Source organism: Periplaneta americana, chromosome 13 (assembly GCF_040183065.1).
Source record: "Periplaneta americana isolate PAMFEO1 chromosome 13, P.americana_PAMFEO1_priV1, whole genome shotgun sequence".
NCBI lineage: Eukaryota > Metazoa > Arthropoda > Insecta > Blattodea > Blattidae > Periplaneta > Periplaneta americana.
In genome coordinates, this window is record NC_091129.1 from 94,974,772 (window position 1) to 94,990,671 (window position 15,900).

At 36.9% G+C, this 15,900-nt stretch overlaps 2 protein-coding genes across 3 annotated transcripts in view; one reads left to right on the top strand and one right to left on the bottom strand.

Moving 5' to 3' along the window:
• The window catches only part of LOC138712121 (uncharacterized), a 138,102-nt gene extending 134,668 nt beyond the window's left edge, over positions 1 to 3,434 (top strand). For both annotated transcript variants that reach the window (XM_069843543.1, XM_069843544.1), the window contains one exon: positions 255 to 3,434. In XM_069843543.1, the coding sequence (XP_069699644.1) occupies positions 255 to 389 (135 nt within the window). In that variant the 3' untranslated portion in view covers positions 390 to 3,434. The remainder of the gene's footprint in view (positions 1 to 254) is intronic.
• Positions 2,738 to 11,754, bottom strand: LOC138712122 (uncharacterized). Its single transcript, XM_069843545.1, has 3 exons — positions 11,137 to 11,754; positions 6,997 to 7,087; positions 2,738 to 4,757 (listed from the first exon to the last, which is right to left on the bottom strand). The coding sequence occupies exons 1-3, from the start codon at positions 11,611 to 11,613 to the stop codon at positions 4,522 to 4,524; spliced, it is 804 nt and encodes a 267-aa protein (XP_069699646.1). The 5' UTR covers positions 11,614 to 11,754; the 3' UTR covers positions 2,738 to 4,521.
• Positions 11,755 to 15,900: the final 4,146 nt, after the last annotated feature.

The following is a 15,900-nucleotide window of genomic DNA, read 5'->3' on the forward strand; positions in this document are numbered from 1 at the left end:
GAACTTTGTAGTCGTCCTTTTGTATTAGTCGTGAAGTACCTTCCTGTAATACTATTCAAATAATACTGGGTTGAAAACCGTTGTTAAATCTTTGTGGTTGAATCGTGCTCTGTAGGGATCTTCAAGAGTTGGGCCTTTTTTTCCTGAAACTGTAAATTTTGGCGAGATATCATGCAGAATGGCATCGCATACTCATAAACCCGGAACATTATTAACTCCAGTATGCAGACTTATAATGCAATGATCTTTTACAGGGGAAGAAAGGGAGTGGCAGATACGAATACGAGTATGCGAAGGAAAGCAAGAGTAAAAGCAGCAGCTCAGGTGGAGCGGCTGTGGTGCCTGTATGTCTTCCACTGTGCTGTGCCATGCCATGTGTCATCATGTGATCCAAGAAAGTGCATCAAAAGAATAAAGCTTTAACTCAGCTGTTGACCACTGAAGTTTTCAGCTTCACGGTACTGTAATGCAAAATCGTGGTGAAGCCACAAACTGAGTTGCAAAGCAGAAGGACCTGTTCTTTTATTACGAAGGCGTCAAGGTGTTCTTTGTGCTCAACGTTTCATGAACCGTCCTTAATAAAAGAAAACACGAGTATCACATAAAATAAATGCATACTCAACATAAAAATTTTGCTTTTAATATTTCAATTTTATCTGTGCTTAATACAATTATACGAAAAGATGAGACCATATTATTTGTGATTTATTTTAATACAGAATCAAATTCACTTGCTCGTTACTTATTTTGAAAAATGTAAGACATAATGTTTGTAGGTACACTTACAAGATTATGCACAAAGTTCATGAAATAAGGTTCACCAATCAGACACCGTGTTCACAGAAATCACCATACTTGGTCAGTATTGATGATATTCACCTTCAGATTTTGTTTTCATATCGATATTTACCTGTAAACAAATAACAAATGTTTGACAAGTTGTACTCCTGGACGAGAGAGAACGATATAATTGTTAAGAAAGCAGATTTAATTATAATAATGCAATAACATATTTGCTCTAAATGTCTGATAATATATTTATTTCCTAATGAGGAATGACTGCAGTAACACGGAGTTTGCGTAAGTAAAAATCACTCATTATGAAATTATGAAATAAGTCTTCATTTGTAAGTAATATTACAGACAAATGACAGCTGTCAAACTAACAGATTAGAGACGATAAAGTTTGCTATATAAACGCAAACACACGCTGCTATAACACTCACGATATATCTTGAGCTACAGCGACAGTTAGATTAGAAGTGGGTGATACCTACTGCGCATGTGTTACACTGATATCTACATTCAAGCTACAACACATCAGTTGTATTATATGAGGTACGGTATGTGATGTTTGTAATTTGACATATAGGAACTCCCATGCTTATTAATTCTAATATCCAGTGACTTCTTCCAGTGCTCAAGATATACCCTGAGATGTGTACGCTACATTTAACTCTGTGTTACTAATCTATGTACTACAGGTGTCTAGTTAAAACTATAATGTAGTATCAAAGCCTAAAAATCACAGAGGAAGTTCGTGTATTCTCTATGCATAAACGTAAATGTGATTACCAAACAAATTACGAAAATGTGCTCGATTTAAGCAGTCAATAGTGCTATTCACCAAAACGTCAGTACCCCGGGGGATAGGAGAGCTTAGAGTTGTTCTAGATCAGCGTTGTCAGACACAGCCTAAAGGGAGCGGAGCGCTCCACTATAACTCGTTGCGTGCTCCGGTGCTTCCACAGACATAAGCAAGTTCACGCTCTAGCATCACAACCGGTTTCGGAGCTTACAACTCTGACATTACTGTTCTAGATATTAGTTATGGCAATTGGAAATGTTTTATAAACATCCGGAAATGAACCCATATCCTTCCAAGTTCCCTTGCTTTTTTATGTTTTGGATTCGTCATCGTGTTACCTAGCAACGTCACTTCGTATGAGTTGGAGTAAACAACGAAGAATAGATGAGTGTGAATGAGGTTCAAATCATTCAGAGTATTACCACAGTCTAACATATACAGTCACGAAGCTCAATACGTAGGGAATATGCATCCATAGATAGTTGCTAACCACTAGGATCGCTACCATCGCCTCATCACAGACAATGTGAAATAGTACCGGCACAGACTATTGTTTCTAGTACCCTCAACAACTCAAGCTTCGTGACTGTATATACTAGACTGTGGTATTACGTAAAGAGCAAAACAATTGCATTAATACTTAAGTTACGTAATTTTGTATCCTTAACACTGACTTTAACAGGGCAAATGGTAAATTGCTATCTGCTATTGTGCCATACTAAACTTAAAATACAGTTATAGCAGGACTAGTCAGAAGTGGCGGGTAATCGTAGGGTTTCCCCAACTATAGTCTGTGCGAAAAGAGAAAGTACCTGAAAAGACATTAGCTTCTGCTATCTACACCATCCTCCCTCGCTGCACCCTGATTAAAGATCAAAATCAGCAAATATTCCCGCAGCTTATTCTTAGAAACAATAAATGCAACGCATTCTTTTAGGTTGTCATGAAACGAAAATAGTTGTAGACTCTTTTGTAAAAACTCCACGTGTACACTTCGCTGTATCAGGGTGATATAGACGGAGCGGCAACGCTATTCTCAATGCAATTGACATCAAGCATTTTCTCTTGCCGCAAGGACTTCAACTTTGTCTTCAGCTGTGCACCCAGTCAAAATTCATCTCTATTTCTCCATATCACGCGTGGCTACGGACAACGCACCAGGAGTCTTCTATTCAAGTGTTGCCATGTAACAACGCGCGGACAAATAAATGTTCGCGGAAGAAATCTTTGACGGTTGTAAAATAAAATAAATTAAAGAATATCTAAGCGTAAAAGAAGAATTATTTTCTTCCGTCTTCCCGCTCTTCTGGTTATTCCTGGTATATTCAACTCACTATAGATTCATTTCAAATATATAATAAGTAACAACTGTATTTTATCTTTAAAAATAACAGTGGAGATATTAAAACCTTAGAATTCTATGAATACGTAGGCCTACTTGAAAACTGCATATCTGTTGTATGTATGTGTTGAGTATTTTAATTGTTACTATTGTTTTATTCTGCCAATTGTGTGATCACTACATTGAAATTATTTCTGTTAAAGTGGTATATTATAAGCAGTTTTGATAACAGATTTATGTGATGTAAGAAAAGAACCTAGAATTCATTTCTGATCATTTTACTATGATATATGCCAGAATCAGCCGTAATATGCTAATAAACCAGCAATACTAAATTATATGTTTTCTGTACATATTTGTATAATGTTTGTGAGAAGTTTGATTGTAATATAAACAAGTCTGTGGTTGTGACAAACATGTGTTAGCTTCTTTTTTTAACAAATAAGGTGCTTCTATATTTATTGTAATAAATATTGTCTTCTTTACGGAAGGCAGACGATTATACACCAATCTATCATTTTACAAGATGTGAGAGATATAAAGTCATATTTTAATGTCCTTTATCTTCATGGTTTCATATTGTACATTGATAATGAATTTTCAACTGTGCAGCAAATAAATAATGCTTTGAAACAAGTGAAACATTACTGTGGTTCATAAACCTATATTAATGCAGCTTGTTCATTGCTTATGATACTGAAAATCAGTAGAGATTTTATTGCCGAAAGCTGGCATGATGAATCGCCACTAAGTCGGGTGTTACTTGCCCATGTCACTCTTTGAACGACGCTATACTAAGCGAAACTTGTACCCCGGCGAATTCCCGTTATACAGGGTGATTCAGTGACTATGTTACAAAGTCTTAAGGATGATAGAGGAGACTATTATGAACAACTTTGATATAGGAATCTACATCCGGAAACATTCCATTTGATAGTTACATACCTAGATATGTTAGTCAGTGCAACCAGCTAGAATCGAACTCAAAGCCATCCTTTTCAAGTTTGGTTGCAGACGACGTGTTCCTGCAAACTTTGCTGATTTCTCATAAATATGGTATAAGCTAGTTGGTATCGTAAATTATATTTTAACTGATTAAACCTTTGCAACTTTCCTTCATTGCTTTTTGCTCTTCCATAAATGAAATGGATGAGCAAGTTGCCAAGTTGTGAGGAGAACATTTCAAGCAATTGCTATGGGAGGAGCGAGTATTGTTGTTAATGTATATCACCTCAACCTTCTAACCTTACAGGCTTTAGTACCGAGAGTTGTGGTGGTCTTTGTCGATAAGCAAGCTGCATATAAGCTGTTGCGTAGCTTAGTAAGAATAACAGACTTTGAGAAAGAAATGTGTTTGATCATATAAAGTACTTAATACGATTATCCAAGATTTTTCGTTTCTTCTCCCTACTTATTACATGTTTGCATTTCCAAACATGGAAACTATTTCACGATGTTCACAGTATAGTAAAATTATTTAACAAAGTGAGGTAAGAAATGTATTTAATAAAACAAAAATAAAAATAGCTATACAACAGTGCTACACAGGAGACCGGCAATAATTTGAAAAATAAATTGTGACTACTCACCATTAAGAATTTCTAGTAGATGCCTGCAAATGCAGAACAGAGTTGTGGATGATATTGTACTGGCGGAGGGTCATTTGTTCGTCCAGAAGAGGCAGTGAGACGATGGACAGGCAGCGAGACAGAATCACATAATCTCGGCTGCCCTCCTCCCCGTTGGAAGATCGCATCTGATTCAGTAAATTGTACAACATGCCAACGGTGTCGTCCGGGGACATGTGCACGAAATAGATCTCACTACCTGTAAGTAAGTAGAGTACGATTATTTAGTCCCGACAGTCGCCGAGGATGTGCGCCTAGGACAGGCGAGTCCATTTAATTACGTCAAGGGGTGTTTGGGTTATTCACTCGCTTGCCTTTACGGAGAGCTTGCCCCATCTCTACTCCGGAACTCTTCCCACTCCTCCTATTACTTCCCCTCTTTCGCGTCACTGAACTGTCAGGACTAAATAATCGGTCTGTACAGCACCATCTAAACAGTTATATTAACATTGCATAGCGTGCTTTGAGTCTTCAAGGTCGGTTTACACATACAGTATTGTGCAGTGACTTTATGGGATCTATTCGAGGACTGTGTCGTGTCGTTCACACGAGGGACTGTGCACGATTTTACTTGGAAATCAACTTGCAAATAAAGGAACAAAACTTTTAGAACAACTCAGCAAAACAGCATCATTACATAGCCTAAACCAAATAATAAAGTCAGAAAACTAGGTAGCCAATACACCACAAAACAAAAGCAATATATCATGAGAAGAAGTGGATCAATATCGACAGAGATGGAATGGACTATCACTACTACCAAGAAAAGGAGCAACAGCAAAATGAATGCCTGGCATACCACCTGCATCGCATCAACATAGTAAACTCTTAAAGCTGCCCACTCTGTAAAGATAAAAACTCCACAATGGACGCCGCCCACCTCCTAACATTCACAGAACTAAGAGGAAAATAGAAATCAAATGACCAGATAAACCTCCACTGGCAAGCAAGAAGGAAGATTACGTTAAGTCAAGATCCAGCCATTGGAAACTGACTATAAATAATTGGATGGATGGATGGATGGATGGATGGATGGATGGATGGATGGATGGGATTGATTGATTGATTGAATAAGTAAGTAGATAAATACACTTCAGAAATGTAAACCAACAGGTAAGACAATGGAATATATTTCCAAGAGACGTTATATGGATGGAGTTATGCAATAAGAGACCAAGCGCCAAAAACCTGTTTCGAGATATTGGCCACTGAAATAAATCTGTTTTTTATAAAACATTATATGCAAAAAGTACAGTATTATAACATTCATAGTATTACAAAAAATATCACAATACCAAAAAAGGTTAACCGATATTTAATAAGAGACCAGCAGTTGAATTAATATTTAAAAGAAAAATAAATGCATGAATTTTATGCAATAAACGAATTTTTGCTTATAAATAGCAGCAAAATTCAGATACAGCATTCTTCATTTTTCTGAGTTAAATCAGCGTGCCATCAACAGATTTGTGCAAATACCTCATTTTTTTCCAAATTGTCGGTTGGTCTATTATTGCGTAACTCCTTCCATATTATACGTAGGTACTGCATAAAAATTAAATTACAGACAAATAAAAATTAATAATAATAATAATAATAATAATAATAATAATAATAATAATAATAATAATAATAATAATAATGTTACTCCTGATATAACACAAATCTACGTGAACTACACCTTCAGCGAGTTACTGGGAAATCAAAGTGTACTATGGAATGGATGTTGATGCTATTTACAGTTAATTTTTAAGAAAAATAGGCCTATTCATATTAATTTTTAGAATTTTTCTAGCAAATAATGTAATTTCATTTTAAGCCTTAAAGTAAAAAGACACACGTACGATATTTAATAAAATGATGTTAACACGTTTCAATGCAATTATATAAAACAGTACATAACGCGTATTTTTATAAACTTTCAGCAAAAATAAAAAGTTTAAAAATTCAATGTTACTTTGAAAACTTCTTCAGATATATGTTTTAGGACGTAAAAAGGTATGTAATCCACTTAGCACATATTAACATTAGACGTTATAGATGTAGATGAAGATCATATGAAATAGACCCTATTTCGTGATTGGAAAGTTATTGTAATAAACAAACTTTACTTTACAGTGATTCTTGTAAATTCGATATATTATTTACTTAAAAGATTGTTTCACGCAAATTTCGACTAAATAACTGTTTACTTACTGGAAGAATGTCTAATTATAAATTATTTTATTCCTATTAAACAGTTTTATGGCAATAATTTTAATCAGCATGTATTTTGCCAATAAAATTTTGTGAAACAACTAAATAAATCATGCTTACAAAAAGCTTCCAAGTAGTAGCGAAATTGTTAAGTCAAGGCACAAAATAAAGAACAAATGTAAAACATGACCATATGAACATTGTTCTATGGGTCAATTCAATTCAAATCTAGTCAAACTTACCATCTTCTGATCGAATCTTCAAAGACACTTTATTAGGCACTGCGCTGAGATAATCAGAAGTTACAATAGTCTTGATGACAGGAGCAGTCTCCTGTAAAGAGAATTTCGTGTTTGCTGAAATGTTTAAATTTTAATAACTTTCGTTTTATTTAATTCTTTGAAAAGTTAAATTTACTCATACTCTAACGAAGCAACAATATATTATATTGATTCAAAACTCATTATCTGCACTTACAATGTTTAATGCTTGATATCTAAATAAACCAAAAGTTTTATGTGATTGTTTATTATGCGCTTTCGGTTGTCACAGTAACACACATTTCTTTTGTTTTTTATGAGGTTTGAATATTATTGAGTTAAAAATGTATAGACTAAAATATTGTGATTCATCTGCTTTTTCATCATTATTGAGTACTAAAGCATGTTACGAAAGAATAATAATTCTAAAAATTAAAATGAAGAAATCGTGCATATAAATACTGCAATGATTTTATTCAAGCGTTGCAATGGAGGTTGGAGCGATCACCTCGCGTTTATGACGGGGCTCTGAGAACTTTATTGGAAGAAAAATCACTATGAAGAAAAAAAAAAAGAAAAAGCACTGATTCAATGTGAAAAAACTTATCAGATTACCAGGAAACAATTGGCATTCATACAGTCCTCTCTGTAGATTGAAAACTCAAAAAAGTTTCATATCCATTGTTCAAGAATTAAAACAGAAAATCAATATCCCGAATTTAAAAAAAAGCTTACAAATTAAACCAAACCCTTTAACTCTATTAAATATAGAATATAATCTAAATTTAAGAGAAGAAATACTGAAATCAGAAGTAAACAATGAAATACTGAAACAATTATCTTTAGAGACAATTAATATTAGGTACCCTCCACAAAACTGGCTTCATTTATACACCGATGGATCCTTGATCTCCAGAGAACAAGGTGCCGGTGCAGGTGTTACGTGCTGTCTCTTCTCACTTTATAGATCACTTGGATATGGAACAACAAGTTTTGATGATGAAATCATTGCAATAAGTGAATGTCTCAGGAATCCTCTATGCCACATCATTAAATTTAGGAATGCAGTTATATTGTCAGACTCCAAAGCAGCTATTCTATCAATAGTCTCTAAACACACACCTTCATCTCAAACAGCAGAAATAACTTAAATGCTCTCTCAATTAATATCACTCAATAAAAGAATTGTATTCCAATGGATACCATCCCATTGTGGAATCCTGGGAAACGAGAATGCGGATGCTTTAGCAAAGAAGGGCAGCACTGCTACTTACAGACCTGTTACTAAATCTACGTATTACTCTGTGAAGAGATTTATTAAATCTACATACTTAGACTTCAACAAACAAAATTTGATAACACAATCCCAAGGGAAAAAATGGAACTCTCTGCATCAAAATCTACAGTTAATTCCCGATTTACCACGAAAATCGTCTGTAGCTGCATTTAGATTGGCAACAGGCCATGATTGTTTGGCTAAACACCTGCATAGAATTGGAATATATCAGTCTCCTAACTGCCCATTGTGCAACTCAAACAAAGAAATGGATTCGGAACACATCAAAATCTGTGCTCCATTGGCTGGTCATGATCATATCTTTGAAAAATATTGGAGTGCAAGAGGTCAAATGACTTTGTCAAACGCCTGGCATTAGAAAACAACAAAAACAACTATGAAGAACTCAAAAACTTTTTACAACACTTGGCTTTTCAAAATGAACTGTTTTCAGTTACTTTAGAGGAGGAAGAGGGAAGAACCTAGAGACGGAGAGAAGAATCTAGAGGAGGAAGAAAGAAGGACCATAAGGTGGAAGAGAAAAGTGTCTAAAGGAAGAGAGAAGAATCTGGAGGAGAAAGAAAGACGTACCTAGAAAAAGAAGAAAGAAGTACCTATAGGAGGAAGAAAGGTATACTTATAGGGAGAAGTACCAAGAGGGGAAGAAAGAAGTGCTTAGAGGAGGAAGAAAGAAGTAGGTATCTAAAAGAAAAAGAGAAAAGGACCTAGAGGAGGAAGAAAGACGTAGATATTTATCGGAGGAAGAGAGAAGTGCCTAGGAAAGGAAGAAATAAGTACCTAGAAGAGAAAGAAATAAGTACCTACAGGAGGAAGAAAGAAGGAACATAAGGTGAAAGGGAGAAGTGCCTAAAGAAGAAAGAGAGAAGAATCTAGAAGAGAAAGAGGTACCTAGAAGAGGAAAAAATAAATACCTAGAGGAGGAAAGGAGTACCCAGAGGAAGAAGAAAGAAGTAACTAGAGGGGAAGAAAAAAGTACCTAGAGGAGGGAGAAAGAAGTAGGAATTTATAGGAAATAGAGAAAAGTACCTCGAGAAGGAACAAAGAAGTAGGTATTTATAGAAGGAAGAGGGAAGTACCTAGAGGGGGAAGAAAGAAGGACTTAGAGAAGAAAGAAAGAAATAAGGCTATTCAGAGGAAGAAGAGAGAAGAATCTACAGAAGGAAGAGAAAAGAACGTAAAGGAGGAATATAGAAGTGCCTAGAAGAAGAAAAGGGAAAAACATAAATGAGAAAGAGGGAAGGCCATAGAGGAGGAGGAGAGAAGCACCTAGATGAGGATTAGAGAAGGACCTAGAGAAAACAGAGAAAATAACTTGGAGGAGGAAGAATTGCCTGGAAGAGGAAGAGAGAAGTACCTGGAGGATGAAGACAGAAGTACCTGAGGAGAAAGAGAGAAGTACCTGGAGGATGAAGAGAGAAGTACCTGGAGGATGAAGAGAGAAGTACCTGGAGGAGGAAGAGAGAAGTACCTGGAGGATGAAGAGAGAAGTAGCTGGAGGAGGAAGAGAGAAGCACCTGGAGGAAGAGAGAAGTACCTGGAGGATGAAGAGAGAAGTACCTGGAGGAGGAAGAGAGAAGCACCTGGAGGAGGAAGAGAGAAATCCCTGGAGGATGAAGAGAGAAGTACCTGGAGGAGGAAGAGAGAAGCACCTGGAGGAGGAAGAGAGAAGTACCTGGAGGAGGAAGAGAGAAGCACCTGGAGGATGAAGAGAGAAGTACCTGGGGGAGGAAGAGAGAAGTACCTGGAGGAAGAGAGAAGCATCTGGAGGAGGAAGAGAGAAGTACCTGGATGATAAAGAGAGAAGTACCTGGAGGAGGAAGAGAGAAGTACCTGGAGGATGAAGAGAGAAGTACCTGGAGGAGGAAGAGAGAAGCACCTGGGGGATGAAGAGAGAAGTATCTGGAGGATGAAGAGAGAAGTATCTGGAGGATGAAGAGAGAAGTACCTGAGGAGAAAGAGAGAAGTACCTGGAGGATGAAGGGAGAAGTACACGAGGAGAAAGAGAGAAGTACCTGAGGAGAAAGAGAGAAGTACCTGAGGAAAAAGAGAGAAGTACACGAGGAGAAAGAGAGAAGTACCTGAGGAGAAAGAGAGAAGTATCTAGAGGAGGAAGAGAGCAGTGCCTGGAGGAGGAAGAGAGATGTACCTGGAGGATGAAGAGAGAAGTACCTGGAGGAGGAAGAGAGAAGTACCTGGGGGATGAAGAGAGAAGTACCTGAGAAGAAAGGGAGAAGTACCTGAGAAGAAAGAGAGAAGTACCTGAGGAGAAAGAGAGAAGTACCTGAGAAGAAAGAGAGAAGTACATGAGGAGAAAGAGAGAAGTACCTGAGGAGAAAGAGAGAAGTATCTAGAGGAGGAAGAGAGCAGTGCCTGGAGGAGGAAGAGAGATGTACTGTACGTAGAGGATGAAGAGAAATGTACGTAGAGGAAAAAGAGACATGTACATAGAGGAAAAGGAGAGATGTACGTAGAGGAGGAAGAGAGATGTATCTCGAAGAAGATGAGAGGAGTATCTAGAGAAGCAAGAAAGAAGCAAGTATCTATAGGAGGAAAAGGGAAGTGCTTAGAAGAAGAAGAAGAAGAAGAAGAAGAAGAAGAAATATAGGAGGAAGGAAGATGTATCTAGAGGAGGAAGAAAGAAGTACCTAGAGGAAGAGAGGAGTATCTAGATTATGAAGACAGTAGTAGCTAGAGGAGAAAGAGAGAAGAACCTAAAGGAAGAAGAGAGAAGGACCTTAATGTCGAAGAGAGAAACATCTAGAAGAGGAAGAGAAGGAGCTAACAAATTGTAAAAAAGGAAACTAGAGACAAAAAAGAAGTCTTACCTGAAATATCCGTGCCACACCATCCTTAACGTCAACCAACTTCCCACATCGCAGGACTGTTACTGGAATTTCTCTCAGAACTTCTGGAACTTTTCTCTTATCTAATTGCGAGGGTGGATTTTCAGTTGCTGTAAAAGACGAAGCCATGATTGTTGGAGGATTTCTGCGAGGATTTAAAAGAATACTCTTTCTTTGTTTTGTCTCAATGGAGGGACGAGGAAGAATGTCTTCGCCGAAGACACTCACTCTTCCATATGGATTTACTTTGCTTGTTGCTCGTTTTCTAGAATGCCTTTTATTTACTGTTGCTATAGATGACGACTGCGGCATTCCAAACTCATGGTCACGTATTGCCTTACTGGGGCGATATTTCTTATCATGTTCTATTATCATGCTCTGTGCTTCATCTCGGAGATCTTCATAGAGAGAGTAGCTCTGACTATCATTGTCTTTATTAAGTGACAAGTCTTCAGACATACGTGGCGATTCCAAAAAATCATCGTACCTCCACAGCCTATGTTTTAATAATGAAGATCTTGTTAATAATAATGAATCTGTAGATTCTTGTAATTTAATATTAAACTTCACACTCGTATCACTTTCTACTTCTTCAACTAAAGGAATACCAGTAAAATTGTTCGAATCTTTTTCAAGATAAGAGGGTTTTATATCTGAGTTATCAGCCCGAACTGAATTTTGTAACTCTTGTTGTGAACTTGTAGTTAGTTGATGATGGTGTAAGGAAGACTTTTGATCCTCATTATTCTGAAGCAAACTATTGTTACTGAGGTTATACGCGAAAACAGAATTCTCAGTGTTAACACTGACTGATGTATCTGTAGCGTTTAAATTACAACTGCTCTGAAGTTCAGGATCACTGTTTACATTAGGCGATTCAATCAAGCAATCTGCAGAGGGCAAGGAATTACTAATGTTAATGACATCATCACTAGAAACTCGAGTAAGTGGAGGTCTCTTGATGTTATCCTGGTCCTCAGAATATGTTTCAGTAGTTCCTTTCTCTCTTTCCGCGTCATTTTCTTTAGTTTCACTGACGTGTTGGTTTTTGGAATAAAGCAACTTACAACTCACTGAATCATCACGATCACAATTTGTAGCAGGGATATTGATTTTATCGTTTTTCTGATTTGTAGAAGAACGCAACTTATTTCTTTCTGAATCTTCAGGGTCTGCTTTTGTAGCAGCTGTACTTGTTTTATCGTTCTTCTGATTTGTAGCAGAAAACAATTCACATTCTTCTGAATCATAACGAACAGAATTTATAGCAATCATATTGTCGCCGTTTGTCTGATATGTACAAGAATGCAGCTTACATTTTTCTGAATCCTCAGGATCTCCATATGTATCGTTATTCTTGCATAGACAGATCTGTTTATCAATAAACTTGCTCTTACCATCTATCGCTGTAGCACCGTAAGTTCCAATTTTTAACTTTAGTTTTACAGAATTGTTGGTTACTTGTGAGGAAATGTTCAAGTCGTTCCTAATACTAATTTTCTTCTGTCTTCTTGAAACAGAAGGCTGTGTTTCTTGATACTTTTTCTTCGATACTGATAGATTTTCTTTTAATCTTTCGGGATAAAGCATTCTTTTGCTTGCTATGCAACCATTCCCTACAATATATGGCGAAATTGGTGGTACTACGTTCAGTCTGGGCAAGTATGACGAAGCTCCTAGCCGTGTATACTTCTTCGAGTCATCTTTCCTTCTGCACAATTGTGAATTATTTAATGAAGACCTTGTAGAAGACACATGTCCATGATCATCGTCTATGCCGTGGTGCTCTATACCACTCTTCGCAGCACCATCTTTGCTACTATATGCTTCATTACAGATCTGTGCACTGTACATTTCGTCTTGTTTTCCACCGAGTCTGTAGCCCTGACATCTAAAAGGCTTCCAGGTTCTTACATAGTGATAGTGGACATCATGTTTATCAGTTACCTGAAACATAATTCAATACTAATTATTTCTACACCACAAGTAAGTTCTTTACAGAAGCTACGGGACTTGAGAAAATGTGTTCCCTAGTCGATGCTCTGTTTTCTGTCGGCATTTCACTTTTGTAGGCTGCGGCAGACAGGGTTGGCAAAATGATTTTACCTGAGATCGTCAAATTTGGGTGCTATTATAGCCCAATGTCGCCATTTTTCTGCTTTAAAAATAAGGTAATTACAAAGCATGCGTTTTTATAATAGGCCTACAGTACAAAATAATATCATTATTTTATATCACACATAAAATCAATTCTGTAAAATTAATATTTATGGCACATGCTTTGCATTGTTATTGGACCGATCTTCTCCAATTTTGTACTACATGAAAGAATAGGATCTAATCGACAGACTCTATTTCCAACACAAACGAGAAATTCAATTGAATGATTACAAAATTTAAAACTCTATTAATGTATTTGTTTAATTATTGCAATTATTATACATGGTACTACTCATTGTTACAACCAAATACAAATTAAACCAATCTCACCATTGTCAACCAACACTTATGACCAAGCGAACGAACGAATGAATGAATTAATTAATCCTAGCATTATAAAGATATTTTTTGTTAGAAAATAAAAAGGGTGGGCAGTTTTACCCACTCTTGGTAATGCTAGGGTTAATGAGCGAATGAACGAACGAAACAGGGTGTAGGAGCAGGGACTGTGGTTACAGTGTCATTTTTTACATTGCTAGAGAATTCTACAATGATTGGTTTACAAGGTCCATTGTTGGTATGTTTATTGGTTCTTTGATTAAAAAATGCGCGGTTCTAAGGCAGGGATGTCAAAGCGCCTGTGTTACGTGCTCATACTACAAGCAATACAAATCGAACAAGGTTCATTTTTCAGCATGACATCGCTCCTAAGTAAATGTTGATCTTGAGAGCACGCAGTGCAGGCGCTTTGACATCCCTGTTCTAGGGTGAGGAAGAAAGAACGATGCGTTTGTTCAAACAAGTGTCAAAGGTCGACAACTGCAATTTCCGGCGTATCAACAATTAGGATGAATATATCAGTCCCCTAACTGCCCATTGTGCAACTCAAACCAAGAAATGGATTCGGAACACCTCAAAATCTGTGCTTCAGTGGCTGACCATGATAATATCTTTGAAAAATATTGGAGTGCAAGAGGCCAAATGACTTTATTGTCAAACGCCTGGCATTAGAAAACAAGAACAACAACAATTAGGATGTGTAACATTTCATATTAGTCACTGGATTGGATTAGCGATGCATCTACAATGGATTATTCAATAAAGTAAAATAAAATAAATGATTACATGAGTTTTTCTATGTCGTCAAAATTTCGCAAAATTCCAGGCAAAATTCACCCAAATGGTAATAGTCACAATTCTTTAAAAATGAGTCTCAAAATCCCTGTTTATATAGCCCAAACGGCGAAATATCGCGCAATCTGGCAACCATGCTCGCAGAAGTTAGTACTAATCGAAAGACTAAACTATTGCAAAGTCCTGGGCAATGCAAAAATTTATCCCACCGCTGTGGAGTAACGGTTTGCACGTCTCACCGTGAAACGAACGGGCCCGGGTTCAAATCCTGGTTAAGACAAGTTGCCTGCTTGAGGATTTTTCCGGGGTTTTCCCCCCAACCAATTGAAGCAGAATTGCTGGATAGCTTTCGGCGTTGGACCTCGGACTCATTTCGCCATCATTAATTCACATACTATCACCCATACCATAGCCCGGGTTAAGTTCACGGTGCCGCGTCACGTACTCGTACAAGAAAGCGGCCTTTGGCTACCCAATCATTCACAGAATAGGGGTGGTAAGCACAATAAGTCTCAGCTACAGTGTAGCCTTTGGGTGCCTCCTCCATACAAGAGAAAAAATGTGTAACTACGAACACAGTAACGGATGCTCAAGATAAGATTTCAAATATATAAATGCCACACTTTATGGCATTAACAACAACTGACATTCCCTCGGCATAAATAAAAGAGAAAAGAAATCTCCACCAATTATTATGAAAACCAAAAATACTTTCAATGAATTATACCACAACAGAAATTTTGCCTGCCTGCCCAGTACCTACTATCCTCAGGGTACCAAATTATTTTCTGTGAATGATGAGTATTTTAACAAAATTGGAACAAATGTACAAAATATTCTAACCATAAGCATACTGTATTTTATGTGCAAAGTATGATTTTTCTCAAATTTGTACATTAAAGATACTCACAAGAAATGTAACTCCTTCAGGATAAGCGTGCTGAAGTTCTGACGGAAAGAAGCCATCGAGGATGTCACGCAGAAACAACTGCGTACCAGGGTCCGTAAACGGACGAAATGGTCCGGTGAAGAGCATTAATCCATTAGCATACAGCATCAGAGGTATGGTTTCTCGATCCTGAAAATATTTCCATACACAATTTATAATCGTTGATCCAGGAATACAATTAAACAAACAGAAAACTATAAATTTCACTTTATATGTTGAAGATAAATCAGTAACACAAAAAAAGTTGCAAAGGATTTAAGGTGATCCCAATGATTGCCTGAAATTCAAGTAATAAAATACTACATGAACTTAATTTAATATTGTAATGTCTCTTTATACAGTACATCAGCATTATACTAGTTATTATTGCAACGGTCACATGAAACCAGCGAATAGAGATTATAAAGAAAGGACACTGAGCGAATTTTCCTGTGTTTTGTTTCTCTGTGCATCGGCGTTTAGTTCCACTTTCAAGCGCTAGAGGTTAATGTAATCGAGCATAC

Excerpts from the sequence above, each read along its gene's own strand:
- LOC138712122 (XM_069843545.1), bottom strand. The coding sequence starts at position 11,613 with ATGTCTGAAGACTTGTCACTTAATAAAGACAATGATAGTCAGAGCTAC. Across the intron at positions 7,088-11,136 it reads GTGTGGCACGGATATTTCAG|GAGACTGCTCCTGTCATCAA; the intron begins GTAAGACTTCTT and ends TTCTCTTTACAG. Across the intron at positions 4,758-6,996 it reads GAAGATTCGATCAGAAGATG|GTAGTGAGATCTATTTCGTG; the intron begins GTAAGTTTGACT and ends ACTTACTTACAG.